This window comes from Triturus cristatus, chromosome 4_2, assembly GCF_964204655.1.
Source record: "Triturus cristatus chromosome 4_2, aTriCri1.1, whole genome shotgun sequence".
Taxonomy (NCBI): Eukaryota; Metazoa; Chordata; class Amphibia; order Caudata; family Salamandridae; genus Triturus; species Triturus cristatus.
The window spans coordinates 158,824,776-158,838,244 of record NC_140586.1 but is presented as its reverse complement, the minus strand read 5'-3'; the positions used below and the strand labels follow the sequence as shown (position 1 = coordinate 158,838,244).

The 13,469-nt window shown below is 45.8% G+C and overlaps 1 protein-coding gene across 3 annotated transcripts in view; it reads right to left on the bottom strand.

Moving 5' to 3' along the window:
• The window catches only part of TIMELESS (timeless circadian regulator), a 318,102-nt gene that overhangs the window by 44,550 nt on the left and 260,083 nt on the right, over positions 1–13,469 (bottom strand). For all 3 annotated transcript variants that reach the window (XM_085600891.1, XM_085600892.1, XM_085600893.1), the window contains exon 23: positions 3,056–3,302. In XM_085600891.1, the coding sequence (XP_085457017.1) occupies positions 3,056–3,302 (247 nt within the window). The remainder of the gene's footprint in view (positions 1–3,055; positions 3,303–13,469) is intronic.

Genomic DNA, 13,469 nt, shown 5'->3' with positions numbered 1-13,469 from the left:
GCCGTAGTTTAATGTAAGAATATTACCTTCCTAGAGGACAACGAAAGATACACACACATTTGATGAAATATTTTTCAGAAAACTGCTGAAAAAGAAGCGAGGTAGCTATTTTGGTAGACTACAATTCATAGAAAAAACAGATGGAAAGAATTTTGTAGAAAAACAAAATGTAAGACTATCTAGGACTGGAGTCAATTTAAATATCAAGGGTTAATATATTAAAACTACCATAGAACAAATGCAACATTTCATTAAATATTACAGTATCATTAACACCATTCTGCGTAACATTTATTGCATTTCTCCCAAATGCTCTATGCCTGGAGTGAAGAGTCGTAAATACATTTGTCACAGAATTAGGTTTGGTAAAAATGAACTAGATTTCAAAATTCATGCTTTCAAAAAAAGATAAAAAATGATATACCGAGTAATACGAGGTAAACAATTTAAAAAATAAATAAATAATATATACATTTCCATTAGTACATTTCTACCACAAATATGTTTGGCTATTTGCTGTGATTAAAAATAATTACAACCAGTAACTGTGGCCATGACATTAAAAACCCCTCTCTGCCCCACTGCGAGGAACACAATGCATTTCCTGTTTTTAAGGCACCTTTTTGGGGGCAAACATACTGCTTGAAAGAAGAAAAAAACAAGCACTGGCAAAGCCAATAGGTCTCGCCTTTGGGACCTTATAAGTGTTTAGCCATGCAACAGTTGATGTTGTTGCACCAAGGATTTTGTGCTGCATAACTAAATACTTATAAGGTCCCAAAAGCAAGACCTATTGGCTATGCCAATGCTTGTTGTACTATATAGTGATGTCAGGTGTGTGTCCAGCACATGATCACACTGAAGTCTTTACTGACATTAATAAGTGGACTACCCAACGCAAACCATGTTATCAAATGTATTATAAAGTTGAGTTCATTGCTACAGGTGTTCAGACATTCCCTTTACAGGTTATTGTAACTGGTGCATAAGACAAGGCTCCAATGTATCACTACTGAACTACACGCCCGTCGTGCGAGCTACAAAGACCTCCAATAAAAAACTCATGAGTGCACTGAATGGAAATCTGGGGGTTCACTTTATGGACAATGCTCTGCAGCAGGCAAATTCACCCCCTGAGCTGATTTACGCTGATTGAAGATAGTGCCCAAAGTTTACACAGAGTGCGCTGCTGCACGTTCACTGATTTACTAGTGACACGGAGACCTCCCGGATACGCATAGATCCCGACAGCGAGGGCTTTTAAGGGATCTTAGAGTGAATGCTGTTTACAAGGACAACTTTAGCGTTTCTAAAATCAACGCCTTTCTTTCTGGCAAACCGTGGGGCGCATGCACACACGCGCTTTTTTCACTCTTCTCCGAGGGAGAGGTTTTCCATCACTGGAGGGAGCGAGTGAGAGTCTGGCCCGGGCCTCGATGCGAGCGGGAAAGCCATGAGCCCCTGCAGAGCTGCTCTGTCGCAAGAAGCGCCTTGGAAACCTAGTGCCACCCATCAGGCTCCATCGCAGAGCGTGTGTTTGGTGTCTCTCTGCCTCGTGTGCCGCCTTTCACTCTCCTCCTACCCCACAGATCTCAGTCGATTTAAGGGCACCGCCCCCTCACCGGTGACTCATTCAGCAGGCATCCAGATGCCGCTGGGCTTTAATGCCGCCCCCGCATGTCCCGTGGTCCGGGTAGGCAGTGGTTAGGGTCAGCAGTGGTCTGGGTCAGCAGTTGATGACACTGCTGGAGTTTAAAGGGTTCCTACCTGCGCCAGACCCCGGTCACGTGACATATAGGGGTGCACCAGCATTCTCTTCTGGAGGCCGGTCTGGGACACTTCTTTGTACCCATCTCATATTTCCCGAGTGCAAGAGAGTGAAAACTGATCAGAAAGACGGCAGAAGCGCTACAAGTACAACGGGACGAAGCCAGGCGGGGCCCTGGGCGAGAGAAGGGGCGGGGGGCGCCGGGTAGTGGACGCAATATAGCGCCCCGACGATTAATTTCCCCGGTCGTGAGCTTCGAAGCAGAGCTTCGGGGACCTTCGCTTACTTTCACAAATGAAGCACTGAATAACTATCACATCAATCATCATACTTACACTGTACTACGCGCGGTGCGTTCGCGCTGTACGTCGATAATTGACTGCATCATTACACTCCCATCGCACTAGGCGCTGTAAGCGGACCACTGATGGCATCAGCACACTTCACCGCACTTGGCGCTATAAGCGGGCCACTGATGACATCATCACACCTTCACTCCACTCGGCGCTATAAGCTTACCAATGATGACAACACCACACCTTCACAGACCTTTTGTGTGTTTGGTACATCACCTTATGATACTGGTTTCACCCTGAGGAAGTTCCCTATGTGGGAGCGAAACGTGTTGGCTGGACTGTCTAAAATCAATGTGTTTTAAAGAAAAAAAAAATATTTTTCTAATAAAGAAGTTACTTTCCTACCTACAGTGGCCTGTTGGACTTTGTGAGCTGCGCACCCCCAACTTGTTACAATTGTCTCAGGAATCGGGATAAGGCATTCAACAAGGAGGATGACCACTCCCAGTACATCAAATGTTTGGTCTGCTGGATGCAATGGTGAGTGAGGACAGAAGAGTTCTAGCACTAACAAAGCAATGAGATGAGTGGTTAGAAATAACTGCCTAACATATTTAAGGGAAACCCATGAACTAAAATTATCAGCACTTGCAAGTCCATCAGTGGTTGAAGGAGTGGTTACCCAATGAATATTAGTTGCAGCCACACCATCACTAGCAATCTGCAGTCCCTTAATCAGGGCCAGCTGGATAATATGTTATCACTAAGAGGCTGCTACAGACCATATAAGCCCAGAAAGCCACAACAAAAGACAGTAAGGGCCCACTAGGTATAAGGGCATTGAGAGGGGGCGCGTATGGTGGGGGTAAAAGGGTAAATAAATGTCACTGCTTAAAATTCCATGCACCAAGCCTGCCCCATTATCCCAGCACTCTGACCTTGAAAGGAATTGTCCCTTTTCTCACTCCTTCCCCCTGATGCAGATTCTAACCTTCCTGATGCAGACTGCACAACAGCTTCTTGGTCTTCTGGTCCAGATCAACTCTAACGGTGCCAGCTGGCTTGGGAAGATTATCTTTCCTCCTCTCTTTCCGGCTTGCTTTGGGCCTTTCCTTTTCTACCTCTTCTTCACTCTTGTCATCCTCTGGCAGCTCCTCCTCATCGTCGTCATCTTCATTATCTTCATCCAAACCATCCTCTTCATCCACACCCAGGCCTCGAAGAAAGTCTTCCTCACTCTGTAAAAATAAACCAAGATAAGGTTACCAGGGAAGCACCCGACTGTCACCCGAAGTATTCAGCAGGATTACACAAGCTTGGGGCCATCTAAAATCTGATATTTCTGATGTGGTAATGGTGCAGATTGTCCCTCAACAAAAACAGGCAGGGAATTCAATTTCAAAATATTAATATGTATATTTATTAGATACATTAAAAGTAAGAATCCTCATGAAGCTAAAGGATGCATCACTTGTTTGTCAATTTCAGCCACAATAAGAGAGACCTACTCTGGCTTGTACTGGAGGGAATATGGAAAGAAAGAGCTAAATTTTAAAGAGCAGAGACCGATGTCCCACATGGATGCGGTTTACATATGCCATTTACTAATTAACATGGCATTAAAAAATGTCAATAATCCTCATGTTCTGCAATCACTCTGCAGTTATACTCCGATTAAATATCTTGGCCATAAGAAAGACTTGCTGCAGGTCTCACACTGGCTATTTGAGCTGGGTCTGGTGGCTTAGAGGACTAATGCATCCACCTTATAATCAGCGTATGAACTCATGGCCACAGGTTTGAATCCTGGCCTGTTCACTCTGCTTTTATTCTTTTGAGGGCGATAAAATGAGTACTATTGAGCAGGGTAACAAAGAAAAAGTTACTTATCTTCGCTAAAGCTTTTTATGGGTGGATGCTCTAAACTCAGATTCCTCACCATGAGAATATCCGACTGGCGCCACATGGATCCTGAAGTTTCCTGTGCACCACTAAGTGTAATCATGTGGCTCCGCATCTGCCTCGTTCCGCCCTGGAAGTGACAGCAGAGCCACATTTGAGTGCAAGCCCTGCGTGCTGTCAGTTTCTTTCTTGGCACCTTCTGTGCCCTGAGACACAGTGACACCGGCCCTGTGTTGCTTGTCTTCGGTTCAGGGAGGACCTGGCTTGGCAGTTCGGGCTGGACTGTTCTGATTGGCGCAACGTCAAGACCGATTTCCATATAGCTGGGTCCAAACTGAAGTGACATGGTGTGTAGAATAACGATGAATTGGGATGCAGCCCAAGTAATTACCAGAGGCTGAGATTAATTCAAGCCTTCCATCCATCTCTTTTTTGTATACCTCAGACTCGGAGCACAAAAACAATTGTCATTAATAGTGTACAGATCTCAAATTTGGGACCTTTGTAGATGGTAAATATAGACTACTCCACAGAACAGGATGGTGGGAGGTTAGTGAGAAGTCTGTGGTTAGATTATTCACTAGAAAGAGCATTACCAAAAGTAAATAACTTGTCCTTCAGATGGATATGTCTAATCACACCTCACCTTTAGAACAGATACCCAAAGTGGAGGGAATGTGTCTAATCACACCTCACATTTAGAACAGATACCAGAAGTGGAGGGTCTGTGGAGTGGGCTCAGAGCAAAACAGTTCTGCAGGACCAAACAGGTGAAATGCCCTTACAGTAGGAGATGGCTGTCAAGGCAGTAGTGTTCCATTAATATGTTTACTGACGCCCACGTCACGGCCTTGCTGATGTCAAGAACAAGCACTCCACATGTCAGTGGAGTTTTGTGAACCCCATAAAAAGCTGATCATCCACCCGAAGGTCTTTGGTGTAATCAATATAAAAGCTCAAGACTGTTTTTGAGTCTAGTTGATGGAGTTTCTCCTCCACTTTCAAGGGGTGAGGTGGGGGCAAAGAACAATGGTAGGGTGATAGATTGCACAATGTGAAAAGGTGTAATGACTTTAGGCAAAAGGCTGCCCTGGTCGCCAACAAAAGTTCTGGAAAAATGGCGGTGTAGTGTGGCTGCATCGAGTGTTGCTGGAGCTTGTTCGCCGAGCCAAAGTGATCACTACGAGGAAGATGGTTTTGAGAGTCAAAAGGTGTAGGAAGCCCTTGTACATGAGCTCAAAGGAGTTACAAATGAGGAACCAAATTAAGATTCCACTGTGGCATTACAAATTGTTTGGGAGGAAACATGTGTGACAAACCTTTATTGAACTGAATCATACCAGCGAATCTGATGAGGAAAGCTGATCTGGCAAACATAAAAAAGCTGAAAGGACCGACAATAACCTTTAATCGTTCCCACTGCAAGACTTAGCTGGGCTCCAAGATAAAACAAACAACAAAACAACAGACAATTTGGCTTGTAGAGTATCTATTAAGGACTCCATACCAGCCCACAACTTTGTTCCAGCACCCTTCATAAAAAGATTTTCTAGATGGATGCCTGGCTGTGAGGATCTGATCTGCAACCTTCTGAAGTAGATTCAAAGCAGTCAACTATTGCCTCTCAACAACTATGCATGGGCGGGGGTGTAGAACTCTCTGCCCTACTGCTGCGACAGGAGATACTCCCAAAGCTGTAGTCTAATCAGAGGACAAATGTGCATGCCCAGAAGTTCCACGTACCACACTCTCCTGGCTGATCTAGAGCCACTAGGATGACTTGGGCTGGATTGTTCCTGATCTTCATCCAAACCCTGGGCAGGAGAGTCAGTGGGGGAAAGAGTGTACTGGAATCCTGTGCTCCATTCTAGCCCAAATGAGTATCCCAGAGAAAGCATTCTTTAGAATGCCAATGCGCAGAGGTTTTGACACTGCACGTTCAACGGTTGTGAAAAGATCTAGCCAGGCCTTTCCCCACTGTAAGAAGATGCCTGCGCTACCTTATAATGTAACCACCTTTCATGATTTGCCACGCAAAGCCAAATGAGAGAGTCTGCCCCGGCATTTAAAGGTCCTGCCAAGTCATTGACTTTCAGGGATATGCCTGACCCTTCAGCGAACTTCAGAGGAGCAGTGCCTCTTGGTGCAGGACCATATTCCACCCAGCTTGTTGCAGTACCACAATGTGGTGGTGGTGTCCATGAGAACCTGCATCAGCCTTCCCTTGATGGACAACAGGAATCCTCCAATGCCAGGCAGATGGACCTCAACTTCAACAGATTTATGTGGAGCTGGGGTTTCTGCCGGAGACCTCAAATCTTCACCTCTCCCAGATGACATCCCCAGCAGGGACGCATCCGCCACTACAGTCAACTCTAGTGCTTCACCTCCTCTCCTAACCACCAATGCAAATAAAGCACTTTCTTTGACAGGAGGCCGAAGTGTTTCAGGAGATGTGTCTAGCATACTGGTATTTTGAAGGTCAACATACAATGAACTGTCAGTGTAAAGAATGGGGGAGGAATCTGTCTCCTTCCTCATCATGTGTCCTGAGGAACAGAATGTTTCTTGCACTGGGTCTGAATGAAAGCCAACAAAGAAGCGTGAATCTTCTGCTGGCACAAAGGTTGGGCAGAGGAACTGGATCTGTATCTTGACAAATTCTCATCTCTTAAATTATTGTAAATTTATAGCACGACATGGGAATGGAGCAGGCTGACGTTGGTTCAGGGTCAGAGATTGGCATCTGGACTGGGGCACCGACCAGTGCTGATAACTTTTAGTCTGGGTTGGCACTGAAGGAACTAGCATGAACCTTGGCATCAGAGTGGGTCAGCACATGCCCCGTAGGGGTGGACCCGCCGGCAGGCCCCTGCATCCCTATGGGATGCGAAAGCACGCCAGAGAGAGCCAGAATCATATCAAAGATCTTGTCTCTTTGAAAGCCACTATTTATGAACGGGTCAAAGACTACTTGGGGAATTTGTGGTGGTGTGAGAACCAATTGCAGGACTGGTTCAGCTTCAGGGAACTTTAGAGAAGTGGGATCTTTATCTTGATGGCCAGACACCTTCTTGATAGACTTTGATGGGCAGGATGGGGGTTGAGTCCCACTTTGTTTTTTGTGCACATGTTTAGACTTCAATTTGTGGAAGACTTCAACTGAGAGGCAGACTTTTGGCAGAAGTGCCTATGTGACCAGTACCATTTTCGGGCCTGAGACTAAGAGTGGGAGCGAGGCCGAACTCTATAAACGTTCCACGACATTGAGTTTTGCTTCCCTGTCCCGAACGGGCTTCGGGTGCATAAGAGCACACTTGTCCCACAAATTAAGAGTTGTGATTGGCGCATAAGCATGACAGGCATAATTCATGCAGGTCTGTGACTGTCATACGCTTCCTGGGGTCTCTGCAAGGCTTGAATCCCGTAGTTTTCAGTGGGGAGATCATACTGTGCTAGACCAGCGAAGTTGAGAGCAGAGATCCAGATCCGCATCAGACAAGGTGGAAAGAAAGGAACGCACAGGGGTGGCACTTATATGCGACTCCACTCCGTCACTTCCAGGGCACTACCGAGTCACCGCAGGGCCACAGAGTGCCATGTAACAGCATGCAGCAGCAGCTTTGCTTAAGAACTCTCCAGATCCAGTTTGGCATTTGGAAATACTCTAAAGATGAGGTCTGTGGTTAGAAGTACTCATCAGAAAATATGCATCATGCGAGTCAGTGCCACCATTTTGAATTTCTGCCAAACCAAGTATTTGTTTGGTAAGTGAAGAATTTAGATCAAACAAAGTTCTAGTTCCTCTTGAGAATTAAATGTTCCTGAATAGAAAGCTTTGCCGCATTGGATATAAGGTACCCTTACCACATTCCTATTCTTCAACAAAGTGAAGCCGTAACCATAGTGGCAGCGGCTGCCAATAAAGGTGGTGGGGCAGCGTGGGAGGAAATAAAAAAAAAAGAATGAAGTACTTACCTGCCACTGCTGGCCACCTCGATGCTCCTCTGCTCCCAGCAGTCCATGGACCACACTGCACAGGCTCATAGACTTCACATCCAATTCAGATTTCTCTCTCATGCTGGTAATGCTATCTATTGTATGTCTTTAGAGGATGGCCCCGCCCAACCCTAGACTGCTCAGTCAGTGAAAAATAAAAAGATAATAACATTGTTTTATTATAATTTTATTTTTCATCTGTTGGCGCAGCAGTGGGCTGACACTCCTCCACAGTAACCGAGTAGCCACCGTTGCTTAATCATCAAGATGTTTGTGTGATGGGAGAGGCATGGGGAGCGGCTTACTCTAGAATGGGACTCCTTCGATTATATCATCAGTAGGGCCCGCTGGCCCAAAGAATATAAAAAAGTAAAAGCTCTCAAGAAGGTAGTTTGCCTTTCTGCAGCTTACTTCTATCACAGTGTCACAATCTAAATGAAGGGTCCCGCACATGATCCGGCAAGTGGTCAAATTAGGGATTTCCCAGTGGGCACAAGTATGCTAGGAAAACGTACATAAAACATTGATTTCAGAGGGCTGATGGGAATATGTTAACTCTTGGATGAGGCCCGGTAACACCAAGCTCTTAAGAGGAGGGTGAACATGGAGGAGCTTGGGATCTTAAAGTGCAAGCCAACATGTGCTGGCAGCCTACCTCCGAATTGAAGAAATCTAATGTGGTCTCTTCCATGACTCCTAAATAGAATACAAAATGATTCAAATGAGGGGAAGCAAAGCCTCTGCTGCTTGTTCGGAAAGAGCTAGTATCTTATATGTAATTAAGGCTTCTATGGTGATGTCGAATTCAAGAACAGAAGTTGCTAATTAAGGGCTATAGGAGTCAAATCCATGGCTCCTGCAAAAAGAGGCATGCTCTTCGAAGTGGGCAAATATACGTTTTGAAATTTTTCACACTGTGTAAGCATACACGTCATTTTGAGAATGTAAATGATTCAAATTTAACTCCTCTTTCCTAGTCTTTATGAAACTCTGGTTCACAAAACCCTAGAGTAAAATCGAACCTAATAGAACCATGAATGCATAGAAATTCCCAGGAGTATATTCACACCTACCCTAATTCTGTGTCAAGCTAAGTAATTGGCATCAAAAAAGTGCAGGAGATAGACAGCGTCTGTGCAGAGACAGGTGCAGATAAACGATAATACTGTAAGCCACGCATAACAGTACCAGCTTACCAGTGAAAATCTCAAAAGTAAAATGGATTGAACTGAGCCATATCTGTAAATGAATCGATTCTGGAGAACCAAGACAGAAGAAAGAGCTCAGGATAAAATAGCTGTTGTGACTTGATTCACAAGTTCAGGAGGTGATCTATAAAGCAGTAGAGGATGGACACATTCCGAAGAATATTTTAAACACTACCTCACAAAAAGCCTTCACCTGTGCCAAGCTAGGCATGGAAGGAGGAAAGCACATCTCAGAATTCACCAACATATTTTCTAGAACAAGAACTGGGTCAGAAAATGAATCCAAACCTTCAGTCTAAATTTTAGATACAGGGATGATTACAATGTGAGGAAGGAGTGCCTGCACTTTCACCTTTTCTTGGACTTCAATGGATGAAAGTGTCTTCTTTGGGAGCTGTCCTACTTCTAGATTGCTTGGACTTTTCTATGAAGGGAGGGTGTGACTTTGCCTCCTTTTCCTGACATTATGAGGCCACAAATAACATGGCTTTATTCCGGATATGTTGAGATTCTTTAAGGCATACATGCCTGTGCCAGGTATATGCGGGTCCCACACGATTTACAGTAAGAATTCTGGACACAACATAAGAGAGCATTTTGCCAACTATGGCAAATGTGAAATATCAGTGCCTTTACGGCGTAACTGCATCACTTCTGAGAGATATGCTGAAAACTCAAAAGCTTGTGCTAGCTCTTGCCAGTTCGGTGTACAGTCACAAAATTGTTAAACCCAGTCTTATTGCTAGCATTATTTAAAATATGCAGAATCTGAGGAAAGATTAGTGTATCAGGAATCCCTAGTATGGCTCCATGGTCTGAACAGAGGTTTTGGTGACTTTCTCCAAGATTAAGTTACAAAGAAAGGGTAAGGAATATGCTACTTACCAGTATGCATCTGTTCTTGGCATGTAGAGCTGCAGAGCCACACACTAAGGATAAGATCGCCATCTGGTGTTGGGCTCGGATGATTGCAGGTTGTTGTTGTCTTCGGAAGAAGTCTTTGGTCACGAGATTGGTGACTCCTCCCCTGGACAACAGAGCGCATGGGCATCCACTCCATCCTCAGTTTGTTTTTCGCCATGATGGGAAATGATGGAGTGTGTAAGAAGTAAAGAGAAAGGATGTCCATGTGTAGTGTCTAATTAAGACAATGCTGGAACAGATACAGGTCCCGGGGAGACAGGTGGGCGTGTGTGGCTCTGCAGCTCTACATGCCAAGAACAGATGCATACTGGTAAGCAGCATATTCCGTTCGAGGCATATGAGCTGCAGATCACACACTAAGGATAGACTATATAGCAGTGCCTCCCCTAGCAGTGGTCACCTGTATCAGTTGCAGCAGTTTGGAATAGAGTTTTTAGGACAGCTTGGCCTACTGAAGCTTGTTGTTTGGATTGCACATCAACACAGTAATGCTTAGTGAAGGTGTTGAATATGCTACTTACCAGTATGCATCTGTTCTTTGCATGTAGGGCTGCTGACATTCATATCTGTGCATAGATCGCCGCCTAGTGTTGGGTCCGGATGTTTGCACGTTGTTGTCCTGGAAGAGTCTTCGAAGTATCACGAGATAGGTGACTCCTTCCCTGGACCACAGTGCGCATGGGCATCCTCTCCATCCTTAGATTGTTTTTCGCCATTGTGGCAGTGATGGAGTAGATACAGTAAGTGATGACCATGCTATACTGTAATTCTGAGAGCTGCAGCTGCTACAGGCGCCGGGGAGGAGGGTGGGCGATATGAATGTCAGCAGCCCTACATGCCAAGAACAGATGCATACTGGTAAGTAGCATATTCAGTTCGAGGCATGTGGGCTGCTGAATTCATATCTGTGCATAGAATACATAGCAGTACCTCCTATTAGCGGCGGCTACCAGTGCCAGCTGCAGCAGTCTGAAAAAGAGTTTTGAGAACAGCCTGTCCTACAGCTGCCTGCTGTTTTGAGTGTACATCTACACAGTAGTGTTTGGTAAATGTATGTACAGTGGACCATGTGGCTGCTCTACATATTTCCTGTAAAGGAATGTTCCCCAGGAAAGCCATGGACGCCCCTAACTTTCGTGTGGAGTGGGATCGTGGGGGAATCGTTAATGTGCGTTTAGCTTTTTGATAGCAAATTTGAATACATTTAACGATCCATCTGGCTATACCTGCTTTGGAAATGGCGTTGCCCTTGTGTTGTGGAGAAAAGGCAACGAAAAGTTGTTTTGTCTTCCTAAAGTCCTTAGATCTGTCTATATAGTACACGAGGGCCCTCTTTACATCTAGTGTATGGAGCATTCTCTCAGCGACATTTTGTGGATTTTGAAAGAAAACAGGCAGTTCAATAGTTTGATTCATGTGGAACTGCGATATTACTTTAGGCATGAATTTGGGGTTGGTACGTAGTACGACCCTGTTTCGTGAACCTGTATGAATGGCTCTTGAATGGTTAGTGCTTGGAGTTCACTAACTCTTCTTAACGAAGTGATTGCCAGTAGGAAAGCTACTTTCCAGGTGAGGAATTGAATCTCACATGAGTGGAGAGGTTCGAAGGGTGGACCCATCAGTCTGGTGAGGACCAAGTTGAGGTTCCACACCGGTGCTGGTGGGTGTCTTGGGGGAATTACTCGTTTAAGTCCCTCCAAGAAGGCTTTGATGGCAGGCACTCTGAATAAAGAGAGGTGCTGCCTGTTTTGGAGATAGGCTGCTATTGCGGTTAAATGGATACGTATTGAGGTGTATGCCAGATTGCATCGGTATAGGTGTAAGAGGTAACAGATTATGTTTTGAATGGAGGCGTCTAGCGGGTTAATGTCATTGTTGTTGCAGTAAATGACAAACCTCTTCCATTTAGCCGCATAGCAAGCTCTGGTAGTGGGTCTCCTGGCCTCCTTGATGATCTCCATACAGTCAGGTGGCAGGTTTAGGTAGCCAAACTCTAAGACTTCAGGAGCCAGATTGCCAGGTTCTGCTGTTGCGGATCTGGGTGCTGAATCTCGCCATGGTTCTGCGTTAAAAGTGCGGGTGTGATCCGCAGCCTTTGATGCGGCACCACGGAAAGTTCTAGAAAGGTGGTGTACCATGGTTGGCGTGCCCATGTGGGAGCAACTAGGATGAGTGTCAGTGAGTGTTGTCGCAGTTTGCGTGCCACTAGCGGTATTAATGGTGCTGGGGGAAAAGCGTACGCAAATCTGCCGGACCAGTTCATCCATATCGCATTGCCCTGTGACTGTGGATGTGGGAACCTGGCGGCAAAGCTTTGGCATTTTGCGTTTTCGTTTGTGGCGAATAGGTCTATCTCTGGATGACCCCATTGTTGGAAGTACGGTTGGAGTACTGACGGATGTAGCTCCCACTCGTGCATCTGGTGGCTGTGTCTGCTGAGCAGATCCGCCATCTGGTTGTCCTTGCCGGGGAGGTGTTCCGCCATGAGGAATATGTTCCTCTGAATGGCCCACTTCCACATGCTCTGAGCCAGATGAGACAACTGTGGAGAGTGTGTTCCTCCCTGCTTCTGTATGTAGTACATGGCGGTCATGTTGTCCGTCCGGATCAACACGACTTTGTTGCACAAGTGTACTTTGAATGCCTTCATGGCTAGGAAGATTGCCATCAGTTCCAGAACGTTGATGTGCATCTTCTTTTGCTGTGTCGTCCATAGTCCCTGCACTGTATAATTGAGTACATGAGCTCCCCATCCCTGGAGAGAGGCGTCCGCTGTCAGTATTATTTGTGGAACAGGCTCTTGGAACGGTCTGCCTTTGCAAAGGTTTTGTGGATTCCACCAATGCAGAGAGTTGTATGCCCGACCGCTCACCAACACTAGGTCTTTTAATTGCCCGTGAGCCTGATTCCATTGACGTGCCAAGCACTCCTGAAGCGGGCGCATATGTAGTCTCGCGTGCGGGACTATGAAAATGCAGGAGGCTATCATGACTATCAACTGCATGAACACTCGCGCAGAAAGGGAGTGTTGAGGTTTGAACTTTGAGATCAGCAGTTGCATGCTGTTGATCCTCACTAAATTTGGCTGAGCTGTGGCTGCCAGAGTGTTTATGGTCGCGCCCAGGTACCGTCGTACGTGTGCGGGTTGGAGATGTGATTTTGGGTAATTTAGTGAGAATCCCAGACTGTGAAGAAGGTGAATGGTGAGGGACATGTGGCTGGCACATTGCTGGGCTGACTTTGCCTGAACAAGCCAGTCGTCCAGGTAAGGGTAGACGTGAAGGTGTTGTCTCCGTAGATGTGCAGCCACCGTAGCTAGGCACTTGGTGAAAACCCTGGGTGCTGTTGTCACTCCGAAGGGGAGAACTT